General features: G+C 36.2%; 1 protein-coding gene across 1 annotated transcript; it reads left to right on the plus strand.

The window, feature by feature from the left end:
• The first annotated feature begins 818 nt into the window (after positions 1–818).
• LOC110729403 (probable 3-deoxy-D-manno-octulosonic acid transferase, mitochondrial) lies at positions 819–23,959 on the plus strand. Its single transcript, XM_021909146.1, has 12 exons — positions 819–1,236; positions 1,335–1,428; positions 2,634–2,676; positions 13,592–13,714; positions 14,179–14,298; positions 14,373–14,451; positions 14,922–15,038; positions 16,298–16,395; positions 17,019–17,109; positions 20,801–20,920; positions 21,301–21,371; positions 23,116–23,959. Exons 1-12 carry the CDS (start codon positions 1,035–1,037, stop codon positions 23,287–23,289), a joined length of 1,332 nt encoding a protein of 443 aa, XP_021764838.1. The 5' UTR covers positions 819–1,034; the 3' UTR covers positions 23,290–23,959.
• The last annotated feature ends 3,055 nt before the right edge of the window (positions 23,960–27,014 follow it).

Genomic DNA, 27,014 nt, shown 5'->3' on the forward strand with positions numbered 1-27,014 from the left:
TAATGGAGTATTGATGGTAATTGAATGGAAAAAGAAAGAGAGAAGGAAGGTCGGTGGGGTTTTTACTAAGAGGGCATAATTGTCATTTCACTCAGATTTTAGGAGGGAATAGCAAAAGTAGGGTCCAAAAGACGAAAAAGTTAACTATTCTGTAAGTTGGTGGTGCTAGTTGAAGTTTTTAAAAAACCTTCGAGGTTTAATTAAAATAAATAAATTCATGGGAGTATTTTTTTAAAAAGTTGCCACTTTAGTGGCTAACTTCCCTCAAAAATAAAATAAAAGTGTTCCCTCTAGGTTTTCTCAATGGGAAGGTTTTTGGTTCCCTCTAAGGTTTCTCCCTTGGGAGGATTTTTCTAACCTCCATTGCTAGTTTTTTTCTAATTTTTTGAAGGTTTTTCCTTCACTCTTCTCCTTTTCTCTCTTTCTCTTTCATCTCTTTTCTTTTGATCTCAATTGTAAATTTTTGTAGGGGATTCCACCGGTGTTTTTACCGGTGGTTAGCCCCAAAAACTTTTTAATTGCTTTCAATAAATGGATCTCATCTTTATGATGGTGTTTATTCTATTAAGTTTAATTTCTTTGTTTGTTCGTTTGCCAAAGATTGAAGATTTAGGGTTTTATAATCTCCTCCGAAGTATCTAAAAGGCCATATGAGTTTTTTCACCCAAACAACTATTCATCCGTGGATCTCAAGCCGAATTAGTGCTAACTCACAGATTATATTGATTCAGATAAACTTTTTTATTAAGCCGATCGTTGATCGAATTTGCAAAGTAACTAGCTCTAAAGTGATTTTGTACTTTTGTTGAAATTTTAGGTTTTCTAGGAATTGTTTGGAAGTGCCGTTTGACTATAATAAAATTGCAACTTTTTGGAGGTCCTTCACAAAACTTCCCCTATAAAAATGAAATTTTTCAAATTCCAAATCCCCCAACTGCATTTGCCCAAAGTCATTCTCTTACAGAAAACCCACATTTCATTACCGTTAATCTTTCTCACTCCCACACTCAAAATTCAAAAAATTATCGGCGACGATGATGATGAGAGAGAAGGGAAAGTTCATCTACAAAATATACAGAGCTCTAACCTTCTCTCTTACTCCATTAATCCGCCTCCATCTCCGATTTCGCAAATTCCGAGGTCTCGAACATTCTCTTCGATGGCCGGAGCGTCTCGGCCGCCCTTCTCTCAACCGCCCTCCTGGCCCACTTCTCTGGTTTCACGCCGTTTCTCTAGGTTTTCTCTCTCCTCTATTGTTGTTCAAAGAAGAATCAAACAATTTTTAATTGTAATTTTATTTGATTTATTTATTTATTTTTGGAGCGAATGAATAGGAGAAGGAATGGCGGCGATTCCGGTGATTCGACGTTGTTTGACAGAACGACCTGATATTAACATTCTTATGACTACTACTACACTTTCTGCATTGTAAGTTTCATTCAAACCCAATTTATGTTTTGCAGCTGCCAGAAAATCTTATTTCAGTTGTTTGTTGATAGTGAAATCTGATTTTGGTTATGAATTTAAGATTAATTTTCTGAATTTGGGTTGGAATTTTGTGTTTTTACTATATTTATTTGGAATTTCGGAGTCTAATTGGAATGAATTTGTTGAATTTTTTTAAGTCCCTTAATTTCGCTTACGGAGTATTAATTTTCTCAACTAATTAGTATTTTATTTTGTTTTGACATTTGCTCAATTAATAATAATGTATTACAAACTATAGAAATTGTTTGGAAATATACTAATACAACAAATAAAACTTAAAGTCATCATCTTTGCTTGATCTTGGTTGTTTGAAACTGAAACCATTTGCCTTCCAATAATTTTCTAGAAATGACAAAAGTATTGATCGTATTCCAAAGTCCAAAGAACTTCGGATACGAGTGGAAGGATGGGGATAAAAAGGTCACGGGTAAGAGTTCTTGGGATAAGATTGGAAGGATGGGGATAAAAAGGTCACGGGTAAAAATAGGACCTAAACTATTTAATTCAAACCCTTGGTCTAGAACCACAAGCAAAAAGGGGCTGGATGAAGGTGTGATCTAGGCCTATTAGCATAACAAGAGTCAACTTGGTAAACTCAAAATAGGAGAACACTTGTCTCTCCTTGAAGGAAGAGACTAAAGTGAACATGCTATGACCCCCCTACCAGAAAATTTTTGAAATTTGGTGATAGGTGATGAGAATTAGATGATATATAATGCTACCTCTTCTTCTTCAATATTGTACTCTATAGCATGTAAGGGCTAACTTTAAGGAGCTCATGTGATAAGGAGAGATTTAAATGTGTAATGAGAGCTCATATGCACATACACACACAAAAAAAAAAAAAAAAAATGACGGTGCTATAAACAAGAAACTTCAATACATAGAAATTTGCTATATTAAAAAAATGGAGGAAGTATTACAATCACTTTGGTAATCCCCATGTAACTTGCAAGTATATCTTAAAATTGGTAAAGTAACTTTACCCTTTTTTTTTTTTTTTTTTTTTTTTTTTTTTTTTTTTTTTTACTTTGAGAATACATGTGTTTGACCTGGCACAAATTACTTAAGCATATTCACTTTATTTTTTTTTGGCTTATTTAACTAAACATTAAGATTGAATTTGGTGCTTGCTTGTGTTGTAGTGAGGTTTTGAAACAAAAGCTCCCTCTAACCGTAATTTATCAGGTATATCTTTCTATTTATAATTTCATATGTGCTTTGGCATGTTTTAGATGGATGCCTTAAATAGTTGGGTTTTTCTTCTTCCAAAAATGCTAAAAGTGGATATTAAATACCGTCGAAAAGAAACTAGATGTGGAGAAGATATATATTTAACATCACCCATTGTTGCTTGATTTCTTTGATATGATGCATTACATGAAATGTTTTGACATATCTTAACTCTTGTTGGTAACTCAATACTAGTAACCTTTACTTTGGACAATTGTATGACTATAGGGCTTTTTTAAGTACAAGAAAAGTTTTTTAGGAGAAAAAGATAGAAGAGGATTGAACAAGTATTATTTAGATGCTTTTTTTCACCAACTTTGCAAAATGCAAATTACTAATAGCAAAACTTTGATGGGATTCAAGAGTCAAGACTCTAATATTCCGTAGTTTTTCTTAAAGTATTACTTCCTCCAATTTTCTTTTATTTGCAACTGTATAAACGGAAATTTATTAGTGTACTACATTAAACTAATAAACTTATTTGGGTTATATTCAAATCAATTTTAATTATTTAGGCCCACCCAAATAAATAATTCGAATTAATCAAATATTCTTTGGGTTATAAAAAAAAGTAAATGGATCAGGTTAAAAGGCTCCTAAGTCATAAAATGGGTGTTGCCAAACCTACTAAGTCCAATCAAGGGTTTCATATCTCTTATAAATACACCCTTTCTCCTTCTGAAGAATCTTGAAATCATTATTCTCAAGAGCTCATAAAACTCTATCAAGATTCCCTTTGAAATAATCAACAAGCACATCAAATTTGTGCCGACTTGATCAGATTTGAACAGGATTAAGCTTAATACGCCCTCGCTCATGTGCATTCAAACAAACTCCCCTGACATCACCCACGTCACCCTGCATTCAAATTTAGATCGACGTCATTAAACGTTATCCTATAGGTGCTAGACTCATGTCATCATCAATTCGCGGAACAAAATCAGAGGATTTAGTTTATTACATTGTAAACTGCTATATAGAGTCGATACCTTATTCAAATATCTAAATTTATTTTTTACTTTATTCCCATCTTTATTTATCTAGACGTGAAATTATGTAAATAAATTTTAGCACGCTTGGTGGGACTATCTCCGCTTCTTATCCTGAGAAATGGCCTCTAAGAACATTGTCGCTGCAAATACACCAGCTAGAACTCAACAAAGGGCCGCTTGGCTGAAATGCTCAACAACCATATTGGGGGCACCTTCACTGAGGAATGAAGAAAGTTGTTGTTGACTCTGCTGCTACAGGCTTGCGTGCCTTGTCAATCCCTACTAAAGCACAAAAATGTCATGCTCGTCCTGTTTCTATGAGGTTGGTCACGTCCTCCACTTATAGGCCGCATGAGAATCTTGTGTTTGGTTCATTCGCTCTTGTTGAACACGGGCAACCAACATTTGCTTCACTCAAACGCTGTGCGAGTCAGACAGGCTTGTCATCCACACAAACCTAGCGAGCCATTGTTGCAGACCTTACAGTTATGGTGTCGCATGCTAAGACTATTGAAGAACAACTTGTTGAAATGAACAACCTCCTACAACAACTGCAGAAGGATGGAGAGGAAAAAGATGCTCAAATCATGCATTAAAATGAACAAATTGTTGCTTTGACAAAGAAATTTGACAAGCAACAGGTCAGGAGTTAGAACATGGCGAGACTAAAAGCGATGGTTGTTCACAGGGTAGTAGTAACTCAAAGGGACCAAAGCCAAATGGGCCTCACACTTTAATAACTGCTCAACAAGATCAAGATATGATAGCCAAGGCCGTCTAAGAATCAACTTGGAGGGGGAGGTTCTCACAATAATCGACGTTATGTGAAGCCTTACACTACGATAATAGATGAATTGAAATTGCCATACAAATACTTTTTGATGGAAGGTAACCCCAAACAACATGTCGCTCACTTCATGGAGACGTACAACAATGGTGGTATCATGGGTTACTTGCTTGTTAAACCATTCGCCCGTTCTTTTAAGGGAATCGCATCTGACTGGTATACCAACCTAGATGCTGAATCCGTTGACAGTTGGGATCAAATGGAAATGGAGTTTTTGGGTTGATTCTTTAGCACTAAATGTGTCGTTAGCATGGTTGAGCTGATTCAAATCACATGATGGGCCAGTGCGCTGTAAGTTTGGAATGTAAAGGTTGTCCGACTGAAATCTCTACTATTGAAATGTGCATTAACGGGATGAATTGGAATTCACATTATATTTTAAAGGGCATCTAAGCCGAGATCCTTTCAGAAGTTAGTGTAACATCCCCAATTTCCAACTCTTTTATGAACGTGAGAGGCGTAAAAATAGGAGATTAGGAGTGCTACCGTCTCACTTAGACCACAAACCGAAGTGAGAAGGCTAAATTAAATGACTTCTTAACTAAATTTATTCCAGGAGTTTATAATTTTCATATTTAAGTCATAACTTTTAAAAGGAACTACTGACTAAACTTTATATGTGTTAGAGCTCTTGCAGTGGAAATATGGCTTCTACTAGATAATATGAAATATATACCTCACAAATAAGTAATATTTTTGGGATAGACAAACAACCACTATGAAGGAAATAATAAATATGAGAAAATAAACTTTCTTAATGTTATTAACCTTTTTGACGTGAAATAATGATTGAATTAATTTATCAACTTACAACCTATGCATTATATAATAACTTAATGCTAAGCAATGAATGGCTGAAACTATTTAAGTAAAGAAACAATATAACTTGTTTGCAAAATATACTCCTTTCATTTTGCCATCATACCTATTTTCCTTTCCTAGAAAATCTCTCTTTCTCTCACATTTTAGAAGAACAAATCATATGGTTAATAATAGCCATATACTCCCACAATTCTCCACCTCGTTCATAATTTGAAAACATTCAAATTTTGGACGAATGAATTTCAGTTTTCCGTATCCGATTGCACCATTTTTACAATGACTGCCTACTTATCCTCAACCAGGATCAAACCAATCGTAGTTCCATTTATTTCTCTACGTAACCTAACATGGGACAATGTTACGCAGTTCTAAACAATGTTGGAACTCGTTTCCTGATACAACTTTGGTTAACATGTATGCACTTTTATAAGAGAAATACTTCCTTTCTCTATGACATCCCGTACAAAATGATACCTTACATCTATATGTTTGGTACTAGCATGATAAACCTGGTTCTTGGCAAGTGAATAGCACTTTGGTTGTCATAGTCTAGATTCACATTATCATGCTTCATTCCCAAATCATCTAGAAGTTCCCGCAACCATAATGCTTCCTTAACTCCTTATGCCATAACCATATATTCGGCTTCTGTTGTAGATGGAGCCACTGTAGCCTATACATTGATCGCCAACTAACTGGAGCACCATGTATTTTAAACACATAACCAGTAGTAGATCGTCGTCTATCTAAATCTCCAGCATAATCCGAGTCAACAAAGCCGCTTTTTTGACATGTATCTCCACCAAAGCATAAACCTGTGTCAATAGTACATTAAAAGTACCGTGTAATCCATTTCACTACTTCCCAATGTGCTTTACCTGGGTTCGCCATAAACCTACTAAAAACATTGACTACTTGTGAAATATCTGGTCGTGTACACACCATGGCGTACATTAAACTACCAAGGTTCGAAAATGCGGTTTTGGTCGCGATTGTGAAAACGGTCACAGTAACTCGGTAACGGACTTGATGCGTTGGTTGCGGACTTCATCGCGGTTGTCGCGCAATAATTTTTATTTTATTTTATTTTATTTTTAAGTTTTATGTATTTTTATAAAGAATTTTCTCATAGTTTTTAAAAAATTATATTCTTGTATACTTTAATTAAAAAAATGGACTTTTCCTAAAAAAAATAAAAATAAAATAAAATATGGACTTAATTCTAGACTAAGCTGACTATAATAGTTGAAAAGGGGTTGGGGGTCACGTGGGAAAACAAAAAAAAAGACGAAGGGGAAGATAAGGGGTACTCAAGTGGGTCAGATAAAAATTAAAGAGGAACTAAAGAATATTCTAGGCATCCAACTGTCATACTTTATTACCCAACCACTCTAATTTTTTAAAAAATAGAAAATCTCTTTTATTTGATAGAAACAAAGTCGACTTTCATGGAGATTCCGTAAATCGTCGCCGGAAAAGTGGTTTTACAGCTTAAAGTTTGGGTTTTTTTCTTCGAATCTCTGTAAATAACGTTAGATGCGGCCGATTTTCTATTCAAAATGGTCATGTCGGCCGAAATCTCGAGGTTTGAAAAAGCAGCGTTACGAATCGGGAAATATCGGATTGGCAACTTTGAAATCCGTTACATCTCGGTCGATTCGCGATGTAACGGCTGAGTTTTTACACCATGCTACCAACTCCACTAGCATAAGGTACATTATCCATGTATGCCTTATCTTGTGCTGTAGTGGGAGATTGTTTACCAAAAAACTTAAAATGTGGAGCCAATGGAGTCATCACTGACTTAGCACCTTTCATCCCAAACTTTTCAATAACCCGCTGAATGTGGCCTTTTTGGCTGAAGAACAATTTTCGTCTTGATCTCTCTCTTCTAATCTCCATACCTAGTTTTTTCTTTGCAGCGCCCAAGACTTTAGTCTCGAACTCTTCATTGAGTTGAATTTTTAACCTATCGATCCCCACCTTGCTTTTTGAAGCAATAATCATGGCGTCTACATACAATAGAAGACAAATATAATCACCTCCACGAAGTTTACGAACGTATACATAACAATCGTAACTACTTCTGAACACCCTTGTTTTAACATAAAAGAATCAAATCGCTTGTACCAGTGTGTCGAGGAGATTGCTTCAATCCCTAAAGTAATTTCCTGAAGCGACATACCTGATTCTCTTTACCCTTAACGGTAAATCCCTCATGTAGATACATATAGATTTCCTCATCCAAGTCACCGTGTAAGAAGGCTGTCATCACATCTAGTTGTTTTAGCTCAAGATCTCCACGAGCTACAAGACGTAATAGCACCCGAATAGAAGTATGTTTTACCACCGAAGAAAATATCTCATTATAATCAACACCTTCTTTATGTGCAAATCCCTTGGCCACTAGCCTAGCCTTATACCTTATTTTATCTAACTTGGAAGAATCCTCTTTTCTTTTATTCACCCACTTACGACCGATAGCAGTTTTTCCCACAGGAAATGGGACTACCTCCCATGTCTTGTTTTTATGAAGAGATTGCATCTCTTCTTCCATAGCAACCAACCAACTCTCACTATCCTTGTCTTTGGCAACTGTTCGAAGGTGACCGGATCATCATCCTCCACCGAGAGTGCATATTCTACTAAGTTTACCTGCCCGTAATGCCTCAGAGGTTTGTCTGAGACTACCTCCCATGCCTCAGAGATTTATAATTCCTCTTTCGCTTAGTGGATGCCAAAGAATCCTGTTGCTGTTATAGTAAATGTACATTTTCCTGCTGAATCTAACACCACATGAACATGACTAGAATCTTGTTGGTTTTTAGATTCCATCTCCACCACTTTTATTTGTAGTCATTCCAACATCACCATCATTATGAACCATAGCTTTCTATAAAGCTACCATAGATCTTTCATCAAAGGTCACATCTATGCTAATACAAATTTAGAATCCTTTACACTCCATAGACGATAGCCTTGAATCCCTTTTGGATATCCCTAAAAGATTGCTTTCTTGGCTCATTCACCAAGCTTGTTATCCTTAACGTGATAATAAGCCGTGCATATGAAGACTCTAAGCCTTTTGTAATTTTCCCCGACCATCCCTATAAGGCTTGTCACCATCTAAATAAGAATGTGGGAATTGATTTACTATATAACAAAATGTAGCAATTGACTCTGCCCACCATTCTTTGCCTAATCCAAAATTAGAGCGCATACACCTTGCCTTCTCAGTAGTGTACGATTCAGTCTTTTCGCGACTCCATTCTGTTGTGGTGTGGCTCTTGATTGTCCAGTGTCTCACAATGCCTTTATGATCACAAAAACTCCTTGAAGCTCCCTATGTGTATTTTGTACCATTTTTAGATCGTACAGTTTTTAGCTTTCAACCTGTTGTGTTCTCAACCATTGCTCTCCACCGCTTGAAAATGTCAAATACCTCATTCTTATGCTTAAGAAAATAAATCCAAGCATATCTAGAGTGATCGTCAACAAATGTAACAAAATACTTGGAACCACCTTTGGAAGCAACTTTAGCTGGACCCAAACATCCGTATGAACATAGTCTAACAACCTTTGTTCTTGTGGTTGCTTGTAGAGAACTTCACCCTGTGTGCTTTTCCATACACACAATGCTCACAAAATTCGATTTGTGGCTTCTTCATGTTCTTCAACAAACCTTCCCCACTAAGCAATGATAGACCCTTTTCCGACATATGCCCAAGGCGCATGTGCCATATCCTCGTGCATTCTGTTTGGTCTTTACTTCCACCGATTTCAACTGCTAAATCACTACCAATGAACCATGAACAACTTTTAAAACTCTATTCTCCTAGACTATTTTGCAACCATTTTTCTTTAATAATTCAAAATAAGGTTCTTTTGCAAATCTGGGATGTGTCACACATCCTTCAAGGTTATTATTGTTCCATCATGAATATTGACTCAAATAGTACCTAACCCGACAGTCTTACTATCATGATTGTTTCCCATCAAAACAGTACCACCTTCCAAACTTTAGTAAGTTGTAACCCACTTTGTATTTGGGCACGTATGGTGTGATGCACCTGAATCAAGCATCCACTGACCGGATATCTCATTGCATTGTTTGAAACTGAGCAACAATAATCATCCTCGTCATTTGAGACAAAACTAGCTTGTTGTTTTTCATGCTGTTTTCCTCTGGAGTTGTCGTTGTTGTTATTATTGAATTTTACCCTCTTATTTGGCAATTAGCTTTAAAATGACCAAGCTCACCATATTTGAAACATGCCCTTTCCGCAAGAGGTCTAGATTTTGATCTAAACTTTCCTCCATTGCCTCACCCTCTTTCATTACTCGTTCATCTGAGCTTGTTCGTTGTGTTCTCTTCCATTAGTTGACATCATTCCACTTGTAGTAACCTTTTGAAGGTCATCTGCTAAAAGCGATGTTCAAGTCTCATTCATGGTTAGAGAATCACCTACAAGCATCAATGTTTGAACCAGATTTTCATAGGATTTCGGTAATGAAAGCAATAACATGAGTGCTTGGTCTTTCTCAATTACCTTCACATCTATATCCTTCAAGTCTGATATAATCCTATCAAACTTATTGATATAGTCCTGGATTGAGGTGCCTTCTTCCATCTTGCATGTATACAATTTGGATTTTAAGTAGATCCTATTTGTTAGAGTTTTCGGCATGAAATTTGTCTCTAACTCTAACCACCAAGAATGCAACATCCCTCTAAAGGCATAAGATTATAACCGCTCGTGCTTCTAAGGTCTAACTCTTCCCAATCCTCATCCTTCATGACCTCGGGTTTTTGTTCTTTTCCCGCCAATGCCTTATGCATCTCTTGTGATGCAAGCAAATTTTTCATTTGCATCCTCTAATAGGAAAAATCATTTTTTCCATTGAATTTTTCAATTTCATATTTTCCAACTTTTACCGTTCCACTAGTAGATGCCATTATAATTATTTTAGAGCCTGTAATCATACTTCTGGAGAGTTAACCCATTCAACATGAAGTCAAGTTGAATGACAAGGAGAAGACCAAGAAAACAAGTGAATAGTCCTCAACCACAACCTTTGCGTCATAGCCTACGTGTCGTAAGCAAAAGACAACAAATGAAGAAAAATTCCTAACATTCAAATGAAAAAAAGAAAGCAAAAGTATCCAGCAAGCAAAAGGTCTTCCCTATTGATTTGCTTGAACAGGAACCATTGGCTCTTGTAACACTAGAAAAAATTTTCTCAGAAGACTACTTTACTTTGGTTACAGTAAATAGAGTCTCATTTGTGGAGGGTGGAAAGGAATAGGTTAATGATGAAACATCAAAAGTGTTAGCTTTACGACAATTTAAGGTAGCGGATTCTTACTTTGTTGACGCCAAGTTTTTCGAAGATGAGGAGGCGTCAAGTGAGATATTGCCTTTGCAAGTTTCTTCAACAAGAAAAAGAGAAGTTAAGGGGAGCATTGCTTTGCCTTCAAATACCAGAAAGGGCATGGTCAAAATGTGTTGATACACGCAAAAGGAGCATAAATTTGATGAGATGAAGCTGTATAGTCATTTGCAACTAAACATTAAGCATCTAAGGCCTTAGAGGCATGCTCAAGAGAATGAGGACCATCTATAGATCGTTTGCTCTGAGTAGGGTCTCCTAGGCTATAGTTAAAGCCTTCCTTGATAAACTAGGAGAGTCGTTACGAATTATATATGTGGTGATCCTTAGCCCTTTTCTCTTGCCAGAAAAGTTGGTCTTGGTACAAACAAAATATTGGGTTTATACTCTAGAATTTAGCAGCGACACTTTCAAAGTCTTGATCTTAGTTTTAAAAGCGCTCCTCAAGAGCGCTTAGGCGCTAGGCAAAGCGAGGCACAGGCCAAAACGCCTCGGTCTTCCCTGGTGCAGCACATTCCAGAAGGCGCGCGCCTCAACCGCCTCCACCAAGGCGCAAAGCGCAAATAAAGGGGATCTGGTTTATTTTTGTAAAAAAAAAACCATTTTTACTTCAAATTGAAAGTTACCTTGTCTTTAAAATGATAAATCGAGCAAAAGCCTCTTATTAATTAAATGAAATTGCTTAATTTTAATCCCCAATTGGAAAACCCTAATTATCGAAAAACCCAGTATTTACGAAATACTAAACAATTGAAGGAATTGTTTAGTGCTGCTACAACAAAGATCGCCAGAGAGCAATCCTCGACGGTTTCTAGCACTAGATCTACCGGAGGCCGGTGACGGTCAAACAGGTAATTTTGCTTCGCTTTGTTCTTTCTCCCTCTTCCCAGGTAAGGGTTTTTTTTCTTTAGTTAAATACTTGAAAGCCCACTTCCCCTTCTGATTTTAGTAACCACGTGACTCCTTCCCCCTCTTTTCTAATTATTTTTAAAACAATTTTTTTTAATTAATTATTAAACTTATATAAATATATTTGAGGTTATTTCCCTATGTTTTCAATATCAAGAAAGTTGTATAATAATTAAAATATAAAAAAAGTGCGCCTCATATATGAGAGGCGCGCGCCTCCGCCTTGCACCTCTCGCCTCACACCTAGGCTCGAGGAACCCTTTGTGCCTCGGTGCGCCTCGCGTCTCTGCCTTGCGCCTCGCGCCTCACACCTAGGCTCGAGGAACACTTTGCGCCTCGGTGCGCCTCGCACCTTTTAAAACTAAGGTCTTGATCATTTTGGAAAAAAGAAAGGATTCAAAAAATTAAGATGACAATACTTATAAGTTGTTTGTCATTGGGAATGACATAGATTCTCTGAAAATCGCCAAAGGATTCCACATTGTTTAGAGCATTGTCTACTCTTACTGTTATTCTTGTAATTTACATTAAATTCTCCATCACTAGAACTTCTTCCTTGGCTAACATCTCTAGCCATCATAGGTTTGGAGTTGGCTATCTTGGGAAGAGCATGATTCCTTTTAGGTCTTAGATTTAGGAGCACTTGTGTCGCTAGTTTGTTCTTGGCTCTTCCTAGACTTATTGGGATCAGCTTCGGTACTTCCTTCATGTATAAGATCTCGTGCCTCTCCATCATTGATGCTTTAAACTTTGAGAACCTGAGATTACAGTCATCACAGGGCCTTGTGGAGAATGTCCCAGATCGTGGTGGGTACCAAAATAGTATGCTAGCCAACTACACAAGTAAAGAGCCGGGAAGAACGAGCTAGAATAAGAAGGCTTGAAAGATCTCAAAATGCCATTTAGACCATGATAATGCTGCCAATCACCGAAACTGCCAAATGTAGTCGGGTGTTTCTTTTTTATTTTTTCTAGCGAGTCGGGTCATGAGTCGTTTGTAAGAAAAGGCGGGTACCCGCTGACCCATTAGTAGTAATTTGTTTTAAAAAAAAAAAAAATTGGCGTGCCAACCAGCCTATAGACTTATCTCTTACCAAGGTTACATAATCACGCCTTTTCCCACTCACCTAGGTTACATAGGCGGGTCATGGGTCGTTTGTGAGAAAGGGAAGGGGGTTGACTCGGTGGTGGGGGGTTCTAGGCGGCACCTCAGTTGGGGGAGGGGGGTTGCTGCCAAGGGAGGGGGAAAGGGAGGGAGTGCTGGCTGGTGGTGAGGGTGGTGGTTTTTGTTTTTGTTTTTTTTTTTTTTTAATTATAAATTAATTTAATTATTAAATGGTTAAGTGAGGGTTAGAGGGTAATTAGAAGAAATTAGAGGTTAATTAAGTATTATTAGAAGTACGAGGTTGTCTTCAACTACAAAATTTCACAATCAGGTTTTCTTTTACGATAAATCTTTTAAATGGTTTTTTTTTTTCGCAAAATGGTGCTTTTAAAAGGTTGTTTTGACAAATTTTCCTTTGAAAAATTTTACAATGCACGATTTATTATTTGGGTAAATTATAGTCACGTGAGATCTTGTTATATTTATCTTTTATATTTTTACAATATCAAATTTTTATATATTTTACTTATCTGTAATTAGAGATAACAATGGCTGAAATTATGAAATGTCATGAGTACAAGTCAAACTATTGCAATTGAAAGAGAATGAAGAACATTTTTTGGCATTGTTTTTATTATAAACATTAATTAATCAGTATATTGCAATCCTTTTAATATTCTTGGTCAAGTTTTATAATAAGTAATTGTTTATATATTTTTTTTCCATCTTTAGTTTACTTTCTGGAAGTCCAGAGACGAATATCATATTTCATGTTTGCTAATCAACACCTACTCCTTATACCAGTTTGCTCCATTAGATTTACCTGCTGTTGTGGATGCATTTCTTGGCTATTGGAAGCCAAATGCTGTTATTCTCATGGAGAGTGAACTGTGGCCAAATGTTTTAATGGCTGCATCTAAAAGTAAGGTTAGTTCATAGTTATTTGGAAACGTTTGTTCATAATCATTGGTTGGCAATTTGCTTTAGATTTACAGTTTTTTAGGGCTATTTGTAGTATATTGTATGCTAGATTTCACATATTTATTTTTCTTGCATGATTTTAATAGAGTGTATCCAAGTTCATCTCCTTGATTAACGTTACGCATTGGTCTGCATGAAACTTTAAAGTAATTTCATAGATCAGGGTTTTAGTGTTAACATGTAGTAATTCTATGTGAAAGTTCTTCTGGTCCCTGTCCATGGGAGAGGAGAGGGGAGATGGGGGTATAGTTTCTGCTTGTGTTCATTTGCAAAAAACAAAGAATAAACACAATTGAGAAACAAATTTAATTGCCCACATATGGTATCTTAGTTGATCATTATCTGGTGTTTACACGATGATGTCATTGAAATTTCAACTTTTTTTTTTTTTTTTTTTTAACTTTTTTCAGATGGCACTAGTTTTGCTAAATGCCCGAATGTCTGAAAGATCTTTCAAACATTGGTCTGCACCCGCAGTTCTTCCACTAATTGCCTTGATGCTGTCGAAGTTTTCCTTAATCATGCCATTGGTATACCATCAAACTTTATGTTTAAAAACAACTTCCTGCTCTCATTTTATCTCTAAGTTTAACTTTGTTCACAGAGCACGGCGGAGGCAATTCGCTTTCAGCTACTGCAAGCACCACCTTTTATAGTCAACATATCGGCTGACTTGAAATATTGTAAGAATACTCGTGCCTTGATTTTCTGGATTATTTGTCTTATGGTAAATTTGTTGTGTTGATATATATATATATGCAAGTCTTGTAATTTTTCTTTAGCATCCTTTTGTGTGTCACTGCTCAAGAGGTATAATGGAAGATTCCAAATCAATTTACCTAGTCGTGAGTGTTTGTGTTTTTCTTTCTTTTTTTTTTCCCTGTTTTTTTCCTGTTGGCCCCAAAGCTGTTGGGTGGGATTGAGGGGGGGGGGGTGGTGGTAACCAGAATAATTTTGCAATGTAAAGAAAGTAGCAGAAGCGGGCATTTAAAAATGGGACAAAGGAAGTAGTTATTTTCCTTTTTGTGACGAATAAAAATGACTCTTTATTTCATCATGTGCTTCTGACTAGAATGGAATAAATATTATAATTTGTAATAGATAAAAGGGGGCTATTTGAAGGCTTTATTAGTGTTGATTGTGCTTTTGTTAGGTGTTGGAGAAATTGCAACTTCAACTAATTCTTTGAAAGGCGTTAAAGATTTTTTGGCACAGCTTAATCATAGGGAGGTTTGGATGGCTTCTTCGGTACATAAAGGAGAACATGAAGGTTGGTCAGAATCTTCACTTCATTTCATATTCATTGTTTTTGTGATATTATTCCACCTTTTGGAATGACTTTAAAGTTAGAATCATTTGAATGACAACTAAAGTCCGACCCCTTCAATCCCCTCAACCAATGGCTAGTGTTCCTAAAACTTAGGCATCCACTAATACTAAGTTGGTTGAGAAGCATGGGGATGAAATGAATGTTTTTATAGTGGGCAAGTAACAAAAAACAATTAGCATTTAATCCATCAGATGACGCGCATTTTTGTGTTGCAAATATTGTTTGTATCGATTACTTGCATCCATGTCCATTTAATGTATACATTCACCATGAGAATAATTAATTAGTATTATTTTGTACTAACAAACATGAAACAAAAGTTATTAAAAATGTATATTAATTTATGTCTTTAATTTCTTTATCTCTAAATCTGGAGCAACTCGTATATATTTGTGCAAAAAATGTAAGGATAAAAAGTTATAAATTTATGTAGTGTCAAACATATTATATTGTTGAGCTAAAATATACTCCTAACGAACAATTTTGTGGTGGATCTTCACGACCCTTCTAAAATTTATAAAAATATTTCAGTTGTTTTAATGGTGTAAAATCGAAGGATATTCTTAAAAGGCAATGACTTTAAAGTTTGACCTTAGGAGCAATGATCCTAAAACCCTAGTTAACAACTAGTTCAAACATTAACAAAGTTCTCTTCAAGCAAAAGCTCAACAATCTAATTTTAACTATAATTCTAACATTAAGCAATATACAGAGTATATAGGGAAGATAAATCTAAATTACTTGCTCCACAAGCAAACTTTAAAAAAAAAAGAAAAAAGAAAAACTAGTTAATTAGCTAATGAATCAATATAGCCCTCTAATTAATTGGCGAAGCCCAAGACACCCCAAAACTTGTACTAAGAGAATACTAATATTTTTTTATTAAAAACTCACATGTAAAATTTCACACTTTAGAGTAAGGAATAAGCAATATAGATAGTTATAAAAAGAGTTTTGATTTGCAACAAATATGTTTTGGAATTGATTAATCAGCCTTGGAGGAATTGCATGGGAAATTGATTCAAACATGAGTTGAACTTGAAAGTTAAAATCAATACTCTCTTTAGTGAGCTTTTTTGGTTGGTTTACTTATATTTAAATTTCCTTAACTACTTTCTACATGCATTTGAATTATATTTCTCCAAAAATGTTTTTGATCATAATTGTTTGTGTTAAGTCTTGTCAATTTTTGTTTTCAGTAATGCTTCGAGTTCATAAAACACTGGTCCAAAGCCACCCAAAATTGTTAACTGTTATCGTGCCTCGACATCCATGTCATGGGTTAGACTTTTCCCAGGTGGAGTATTTATCTATCTGTAATCCTCTATCCTCCTATTACTTGTGGTAGTTTTATGTGACCACTTTGATTGGACCATGAATTTCAAGAAGTGCCTAACTCTTATAATTTTCGCAGGGATAAGATAAGATACTTGACGCATTGCATTATGTAAACATTATTTTCTTATATAAATCTAATTCTATATTTTGTAATACTACTCCACTACTTATTGTCCAGCCAAAAGACTGATTGACATAAGCTTTATTGGGGATCAAACATCATTGAATTTTCATCAGCATTATCATGGTTGAGAATGAAAATTTTTCTTATGTCTGTTGTCATTTTTAAATTGCATCCATCACCTATTGTAATCTTCGAATTGCATCCATCACCTATTGTAATCTTTGAATTGCATCCATCACCTATTTAGACTGATTAAAATTTTGTTGGGTTTTCAATATAAAGGTTTAATTGTTGAGCTTCGTATTTTTATAGTCTGACTAATTTAATCATTTGGTTTCTTAAATTGCATACCTATACAAGGTTTCAAGTTTTGATCGATATTTGCGGAGTTGCTTATCCTTCTGAGGTGTATTTATATCTTTTATCTAATAATATACCGTTGTTTCAATCATGTGCAGGCATCAAAGAAATTAGGGTTAACAGTAGCCTTGAGGTCTGATGGTGGTAAACTTACATCAGCAACAAATATTTATGTGGCTAATACATTAGGTGAATACTTGCTCTCGCTTTTCCTGCTAGTTTTATCAAAGTTGATAGTGCTTCAAACTTACCTAGAAGTTACATTTGCACTCCTCAGTCCCCCCCCCCCCTCCAAACTCTGCTCTCAACTTCAAAGGAAAAGATCACATTAATACATCTTTTGTTAGACTTTTGATGCATCTTCACTAGCCAATTTGATCCTGTAAACCTTAGTTATGGACAATGAAGGGAATTATGCACTCTATGTGGAGCAAATATGGAAAGTCATAGTCTTTTCATGTAAATCACTTAACAAAATAAAAAAGTAGTACTTAAATTTAAAGTTTTTCCAAGGGTTGTCAAGCCACTATCTTCCATATATGTCCTGGACTTGATTACATGCAACCATCGAACTTTTTTCTTGGAATCACCTAAATCAGGTAATTTGTAGGTGATTTAAGTGTTTGTAAATTTCTTGTGTCGAATTTATTGAAAAAAGGAAAATGATATTCAATTCATTAAAGTAATTATTCAAAATACAACCATCCACATTTGAGAGGTGGATTCTCTTCGAAGCTACTTTTCTCTGCAAAAATTTTCCAATGCCTTATCACTATATTATGCTATCTTTTTATTTCATTTCCCACACATCCCTCCCTACTCTCAACTTTTGAACTCTTACTCTAGCTCCAATGATTACACTGCTTATGAGGTAGATTCCCTTTGTTTCCGCTAATCACATTATCATAACTAACTCTGATTGTGAGTTAGATTCCTTTTTTTTAATCCTTGAGTCTCCTCTTTGCATAAGTGAATTAGGGGCCTAGGTTGATCTGTTACACTTTACCCATAGTATTAGATGACCTTCAACTCCAAGGGATATAAAACCAACTTTTGTTGGAACTTTCTGGCTTAGTTTAGGGTGTTTGCCTCCACTTACCCTTATTCTTAGAAGGCACCAATATGTTGTCCTCACTCCTTATTTACCATGAAATCATGAATAAACTAGCATGTATCCCAATAATTGTGCGTGAAATTTATGATTCAATCCTATTTTTATTGATTTATGCTTATTATGCTGTCATATGTTTATATTATTTGCAATAAAAGACATATATTATGATATAGCTCAATGGTTAAGTTTCTAATGCTTAAACTTGAGATGAAGAGTTCAATTGTATAAACCATATTTGCAATAGTAGTTGAGAGTCTTGTACTACTATCTTATGTTATTTAAGCCTTTCTCAATCCATTAAGTGTTCTTCCTATGTAAAAGTCTTCCCCTTAAACTGTAATAGTGAGGTCCGTGACCTTTAATCTATTACCCACTCATAAGGGGGAATTGAAAAGACATGAAGATTTATGGAAACAATTAGCAAGCTAGTAACTTGTATATGCATTGGGCAATTTACAAATCATGCAAACATAAAAACATATACTACCTCCGTTATATATGATGTGCAACATTTACAAAAAATGGTTGTTACACGTTATGTACAACAAATGTTTTCTTTCCTTTTTAAGTTGTCATTTCTCTCTATCTCTCTCCTCATCACATGCATCATTATCTTTCTCTCTCCATTCAACACGTACAAATAAATTTTGCCTATGAGTCCGTGCAAGCTCATTTGTTACACATAATATGAAACAAAGGTAGTAAAATGGTATCAAAAGGACATAAAGCACACAAATTTACAAGAGGAATTGAAAAACCTATTTGATGTAAATTTGCTTGATCCTCCATTGGTCTCACTATGCCATTCAGAGACACCTAAGATCACATCTCCATGCTTATTGAATGGGTCTGAGGAGATTTCTCATATCTCGTTGTTACTATAAGATGCCCCTTGGGAAACAATAGCAACGTCCTCTCAAGCTTCTTTTTTGCAACCCTTTTTATTGAATTGGGGACTTAGGTTGTCCGTTGCACTTTACCCATAGTATAATACCATTTCCCATCTTCTACATAAATAGAAATGTAACCTCCTAGTCGGGCTATTATACCATTTCCCTCTTTCTCGTTAAAAGGAAATGTAGCTTGCTTAATCTAGCTTTATTTCTTTTTGTATAAAGCATACTTAAGATATTTAATGGTTAAAACATGCTAATTATCTTTCCTCTATTAGTCTATCTTGATTGGTGAACTTCTAGGTCAATTTTGCACGTACAAATTAGAGCTAATGTAACACCGGCAAAACCCATGAATATTGCACACGTGCATGACTTACTTGTTTTGTTCTTCCACTCAAGTTCCTTGACTATGATAGTATTGGACATTTTCCTTTATGGTGAGTGTAAAACACTTATGACTTACGGTTGGGATGGGAATGAATGGGATTGTCCCATAGTTGAGACGATTCACTTCCTTTATTTGTCCTTACAGATAACTAAAATTTGTAAATGGTAATTTTTATCTTTGTTGCTAAGTTGTGATCATGTTCGTCTTAAGGTTGTCTTACACTTAAACATTTCGCTTCCGGGTGATTTTAATCTCCTTTTTTGAATAAGTGAAGCAACTTCTTGCTTATTTTTGTTCTAAACCTAAAATCCCTATACTTTGCTTCTCATAAGCTAAATTTTTGTCAAAAATTTTTCTTTGTTTGAAAATAATGGAATCAGGGTAAAATAGAATCAAAGGAATGTTTGTCAATCTTTATTGAACTTTCAACATTCCCTATTTCCCTCATCACTTTACAGGTTTGTTTTATATTAAGGCAAAATTATACTAGATTGGGTCATTCTTACACTGAGGAGAATGATACCCATGCTTGGTAAAGATTAATAATTCTAAGAGCAGAGCATAAGCAATTTAATAGAAGTTTGAAAGACGTTACAAATACTTCTTTTTTTAAAAGTGTTGCACTTTGACTGTCACATAATTTTAGGTAGATTTATTGACCCTAATATAATAAGATCTAAGTGGGTAGTTGGGTGTAATGGATTCAAGCTCAAAATCAAGATCTAACAAAGAAAATAAGAAGAGTTAGGAGGAAAGATTGAGTCTTTAATTAAGATTAAGCCAAAAGGTTTCTTACAACGGTAGCTTTAGGCTACCACTCTCCAAAAAGTCGCTTGAGGTCACAACTCTCCTAGGAGGTAGCTCATAATCTGCTTGCCTAATCCTTAGCTCTCTCTCTCTCTCTCTCTACATGGTTTCAAACCCTATAATAATTTTAGACTGAGCTTTTGCCTCATGTACACAAGTGGCCCCTCTTAGTTCATTGCATATATTCCCTTATTATACTAATGCCCCTTTCCTAGGTCGGTTCATTACATTGGGGTATGAAAAAGTTATAAGAATAGGTAGTGGAGGTAATAGTTTATTTAAAAGTAAGGGATGTGAGAAGAGAGAGAAAAATTTAGTAGTTGTATGTATGTGTGGGGACCATGAGAGGAGAGAGATATAATATTATAAGGTAGGAGTTTGCCAAACAAAGAGGAACTGTAACACTTGGAAAAAACAGCCGCATTAGGAAAGTAGAACACTTTAAAAAGTGGAGGGGATAGACACTTTTTCCATAGCTTGCAGTTTTGGCATGTCCTTTTGTGATTACGATCATGATGTTGACCATTTCACTGTTGAAATTACCATCCAAAGCTTGTCGATGTAGTCCAATATGTTCTCATAAAAGGAAAATTTTCTTTGCTTACAGCTGAGACTAGAGGGCTGTCACTCTGTCAGTAAATTTATTTATTTTTTTCGAAATGACTGATTTTGCAGGTGAACTAAGAGAGCTTTATAGGTTGATGCCCATTTCGGTTATTGGGGGGTCTTTCTTACCAACTTCATCTGGTCATAATATTGCAGAAGCCATGGCAGCTGGATCTGCTGTTTTGACAGGTTGATTCTGCTGTTGGTTACCCTATAGTGTCATAACATGTTTTCACAAATTGCAAAATAATTTTAGTATACTCTATTTCCCAATAAAAAGATTGTTTAACTCGGAATATGTGACTCATGATTCACCAGATTATGCGTCAAATTCTCGAAACAAAAAAGGTTTTTGGGACATAGACAGTTGTTTTAGACTTTTAGCTACATCAGAGAAGCTTCTTAAAAGTTCAGAAGCTATCTGAGTATCTGGGCCATATTTTGCAATTCCTGCACATAACAGTGTCGGTGTAATGTGGGATACCTTCTAACTATAATAAGTAATTAATTTCATTACTTGAAAAAAAATTCTTATTTTTGTGACTAAAGCATTTGTATTCTAAATCCAGGTCCTCATGTTGGTCACTTCTCACACATGGTATCAGCAATGCAGAGCTTCAATCCTCTGTCCATTCTACAGGTGTGTGTAACAAATTTGTCAGTTGCTCTGTGTCTCTTGAAAAATTTATGTTTGTTGGTTGATGGCTAGAATATATAATCTTTTAAGGTGTGTGCAACATACTTTGCATCACTGTAGTACAGTGTTAATTCTCCATTAAGATCTAAGAGAAGCTAATAGAGGTCAGATATTGACTTCATGTGACTGGTTGTCCCCGAAAAACAGAATAATCTTATTTGTAGCTTTTTATTGGATGAGCTTAAATTTTTTTTGTTATTTATTCAGCCTTATGATTGTTGGTTTTTTGTCTATTAATTGCTTACTATAAGTCTCTCAAATGGTAAAGATCAAGGGATTAGGAAGATTTATATTGATACTCCCTGTGTACCTTATTGTTTGTCCCATTGAGTTTGCCCATACTACGACCCACTACATTTTGACCTGCCACTTCTCTTTGTCATCAACTCCTCTGAGCCAATATTTAAAAGTAACTTCACCCCAATGGAGCAAATAAAAGGGTCAGAGGAAGTAAAATGTAACTGGAATGTGTACAGAAATGGGTTAGCTCTTCAATTATACAGAAACCTAAGAGCAGATAATAGCTGGTGACTGACACAGTTTTGGGAGAAACAGAGAAAAAATGTAAACATTGGAAGTGTGTTTTGTTTCCTAAAGTATCCAGTCAGGCTTACATTGTCTTTAAAAATGAATTACTTCCTCTTTAGTTAATGTGGATCCAAGTTGGTTGGTCTATTGCATATATGTAGGCTTTTATATAAACACTGATTTTCAAGAGCAGAACAAGGAAGCATTATTTTGGATTCCACAAGTTGACTATACTTATCAACCTCCATCACTATATGCAATTATTAGAGTTTTCCACAAAACCTTTACATTTTGTTTATGAGCAATGAAGGGTGGAAGGAGTAATGAAATGAATCAATATCTATTAGTTGTTTGGTCTATGGCGTAAATGTAGGATTTTATAGACACTGTTTTTCAAAGAGCAGATTAAGGAAGCATTATATTGGATTCCACAAATTGACTATGCTTATCAACCTCAATCACTATATGCAATTATTAGAGTTTTCCGCTAAAACCGTTACAATTTGTTCATGGACAATGAAGGGTGGAAGGAGTAATGAAATGAATCAATATCTGTTAGTTGTTTGTCTATCATTTTGGATCATACAGCTTAATCTTACTAAAATTGCATTAAGCTATTGGACCTATCTTCCTTAGGACAATTCCTGCACTGCCTCGGTCAATTATGCATTGAGAAATCTATACCAATACATAATGCCCCATCCAATCTCAGATGAAGTATCTGTAATTATGCATCGAGGAAAAAAAAAATGATATCAGCATGATTGATGTAGAAATAGGTTAAATGAGAGCAATTGAAATTTGAAAATACTTATTTTATCTTGTGTATTTCATAGGTTGAATAGCTTGTCTTTCCAGTACATGATTGCCTTCTACTATCATTAATACTGTCCTTTGACTCCTTTCTTATCTCAATATATTCATTGGGAAGCTCACTAACTGATGTGAAGGAAATTATATATGAGTCGAATGTTGCCAAAGGAAAATAGATTGGCTTAGGTTATCAAGATATTATTTTGTTTTGATGTCAATTATATAATTTCAAAAAATTAATTTCCTCTGATGTTCCGAACTCTGTACATCTCATTCTTTTTAAAACTTTTTATGATGTCCATTTTTTTGAACCTATGATTGTAAAAGCTCTCATTGCTTTATGCAGGTTTCTGGAGAAGCAGAGCTAGTAAATTCCCTCCATGAACTCCTAAGTGTTCCCATTAGATTGGAAGCTCGGCAGACAGCTGCTAAACAAGCATTTTATGCACTATCTTGTGGGGTTCTCTCACGTGTGTGGATACAACTTGATTGGTTTATTCTTAAAAGGATTCCTGTTTGAGCAGGAAAATCTAAATAGATATGTAAATGTTCAATTCGAAGGAAGTTTCTGCATTCAAAAGAAACAAAGTTTCTGCAGTTAAGTATTTTGTTCTTACTTAATTTAAATTGTTTGAGTTGGTATATTGTTGCTTTTCATTACAATCTATGTTACTTGGACTCTTCATTTCACCTCAAGTGCCCATGTCGAACCCTCGATACTTGGACGTGGTAGGACACTTAGATACTTCATAAGCTATCAAAATCACAATTTTAAAACAACACTTCGATGAGTTTAAAGGCTGGTTAAATTAGGTAATCACAAGTGCCGCAAGGTACTGTATAGGCCACCTTTAGTGCCTTGTTCCTTAGAACCTCCACCATGGTTACCTTCATAATTACATAGAATCTTAAGCCCTTGCGCCTAGAGACTCAACTGCGCTGAGTGCCCCAATACCCCTCCCCTGCACATGGACACTGGTTACCTTGTGGGCTTTGAGAAATGGCTGGGAGAAGACCTTTAATTACCAATCTAAAAAGATAGGAAATTGTATTCTTCGTAATTCTAAGATCTATCTCTCCTTGGATATGATTTTGTTTTTCTTTCTTGCAGTGCATTGGCTTGTTAATTATTAACTAACATGCTTTCAAGGCGTATTATTTTTCATGCACTAGGGAAGATGCAAGATTGGCTCGCTGGTCAGTTACTTTCTCATTTGATCTGTTTTTATTTCTGCATTGAATCTCAATTGCTAGTTTACAGAACAACCCTATAGTTTCCATAACATGCGCATTATATGACTGAGATGAATCCATTCATTGGTCTAACCATCTGTGTATACTACAACACTTGGTGCTTACATTACTTAGCATAGATAATAAGTATTAGGACAATTATATGCAAATTGGAAATGGAAGTCATATTTTTACTGCAGTATGGTTATTGTAGTATTTGATTACAAGACTAAGTCATATTTGATTACTGCAGTATGACTCTCTCCGTGCTTTCCTCTACCACGCGAAGAAGAGAGGTCAAAGGGTAGGCGAGGCAAGCAATACTTCTGGTGCTTGCAAACCTTTGGTCACATTTAGAGAACGTTCTAAGGTGGAATCAATAAAGGATCGTAGGGTTTGTGTGAAGAGGAAAGTGCCTCTAGAGTATGATGATCTAGAAAACATTGTGGGGATTGATAGAAGGAAAAAATTCAAGCCCTCTAATATCCGAGGGAAGTGGAAGAGATTAAGGAGAAAGGAGGGCATGGACCTGCTATCAATGGCCTCACGCTGCGGCTAGAATACTGGTGTGGGTTTACCAAGGTTACTCTCACCGTGTCTTCCTGATCTATTCCGCTGGACCCTCCGTCGGATTTAAGTTATGTCGCGGAGGTATCGTCGGGGGCTTTTGTTCTTTCTTTGTCAGTTGGGAGTGGTTTATTGTTGAATTCGGTGTCCCACGCAACTGATGCTTCCTTTTCTTCGGATGGCACAATCCCTATGGAGTGTTCCCCACCACTGTTGTCATTTGTTGATCATCTCGATCTGCTTAGTTTGGTAGGCAGACCAGTCGAGCTTATTTGGTTAAACGAGGGTGATAAAGTCTAGGATTGGGGTAGAACAGTTAGTCTTCGTAAGAGGTTGTATGTTCCGCCACTAGGAGCTTTTGGGGGCAATAGTGCTTTAGAATGTTGGTTGAGTATGCCTTTAAAGAAGCGTAAAGGGATAATAGTTGCAGACTATTCAGTTAAGGGTGGTATTTCTTCATTGTTTGAGGGTTCGGTGGACCCCCGCTTTGGGCCACTAGGGGGCCAATGAGGCTTGCCTCTTGGAACTGTAGGGGTTTAGGGATGGCGGACTCCCCTAAGGTTCCTTATATATTTGATCGTCTTCTCGTTTGGTTTAGATGTTTTTTTGGCTGAAACTATGGTCAGTGTAGATGATATTGTTGTACAAAAGTTAGCTTCGGTTGGGTTTTTTTGGATTTTCAGGTGTGGATTCACAAGGGTTAAGTGGGGGTTTGCTTTTGTTATGGTTTTCTCTTGTGTCTGTTGTCCCACTTTTGGTTTCTTCTCATGTGATTTTCTGTAAAATTATCAACAACTTGGTGGTTAAATACGTATCTTTTATGTATGGGGATGCCTTAATTGCTCAGTTCCCTAATATTTTGTTGGTTGGAGATTTTAACCAGGTGGAGTATTTATCTGATAAAATTGGGGGTTGTCCTGTTATCCCTGGTAGACATGATTTCATTCAGTGGCGGTTGTCGAACGGGTTACTAGATGTCCCGTTTACTGGTCCTAGCTTTACTTGGACTAATGGTCGTGTCCTTTCGGATCCTACTTTTGAAAGATTGGATTGGGCTTATGCCTCTGCTGCTTGGTTTGATACCTTTCTTGCGACATTGGTCAAGCACCAGCCTATCCTTTTGTCGGATCATGCTGTGATTATTCTACACGACTTGGTGGTCCAATCCTCTTCTAATCGGCCATATAGGATTGAGAATTGGTGCTTATCTTCGGCGAAAGTGGCTGATATTGTTGCGATATTGTTGTGAAGGTCTGGCATCAGGCTTTGTTAGGATCACCTATGTTTTCTCTTACTTGTAAGCTATCACTTATTCGGCGCCGCCTTTTGCAGTGGTGTGTGGGGCATAGGAAATTATAGGGTATCAATTGGAAACTGTTGGCTCTGGATATTTTTGCAGCTTCCTGGGATCTCCAATCCCGTGCTGGGAGATGTCTATTTAGTACTGTTGTTAGACACCAGATGGTCAACGTGTGAAGATCAAATAGGATGCTTTTAGGGAATGTCATTCAGGTCTTTTGTTTTCCTCGGTCCAAGCGAGGCGTAGGTGTAATACTATTTCTGGTTTGAAGGATAGTTCTGGCAGTTGGGTTACTGAGCCGGCGGCAATTACGGGTCTGGTAACAAATTTTTTTCATTCTCTTTATTCTATTGACGACCCGCTTCCTGTAGCCTTGTCCATTCAATGGGATCAGTTACACCTTCCTCGGCTGTCTTCTGCCTCATGTTCGCAGCTTTTGCTTTCATTTTCTACTACTGAAATTCGAGACGCCATATTTAGTATCGGAGATAATAAATCCCCAGTTCCAAATGGCTTTTCGTCTCTGTTTTTAAAGAAACACTAGCATGTGGTTGGGGATCATGTTTCTTTGGCTGTTCAACATTTTTTCGCTCATGGTTATATGCTAAAGGATTGGAATCGTACTTTTTTGGTCCTTCCTAAGGTGCAAATCCTGAGGAAGTGTCCCAGTTTTGCCCGATTGGTTTATGTAATGTGGTGTATAAATGTGTTACTAAAGTCGTCTTCGCACTGTGTTTCCGTCAATTGTCTCTGATTTTCAGAATGTGTTTGTACCAGGTCAGTAAATGTCCGATAGTAGTCTTATGACACATGAGTTTCTCACCTTCATGAATAGGTCTAGAGCTCGTAAGCGTTTTTATGCCGCTCTTAAGTTAGATATGAATAAGGCCTATGATCGTGTGCGTTAGGATTTTTTGGTTCAGGTGTTGCAGGCGTTTAGTTTCCCTCCTTATTGGATTCAGATTGTTACTCAGTGTGTTACTACTGTCTCGTACCAGGTCTTGGTCAATGGTACCCCGTCCTCCTCTTTTCGCCCATGGTGTGGTTTTCGATAGGGAGATCATCTTTCTCCTTATCTCTTTGTGTTATGCATGGAGGTTCTATCTGCAATGCTTTGGCGCGCTGAGACGTTGGGTTTGTTTAAG

This window comes from Chenopodium quinoa, unplaced genomic scaffold (assembly GCF_001683475.1).
Source record: "Chenopodium quinoa cultivar QQ74 unplaced genomic scaffold, ASM168347v1, whole genome shotgun sequence".
In the NCBI taxonomy this organism is placed as follows: Eukaryota; Viridiplantae; Streptophyta; class Magnoliopsida; order Caryophyllales; family Amaranthaceae; genus Chenopodium; species Chenopodium quinoa.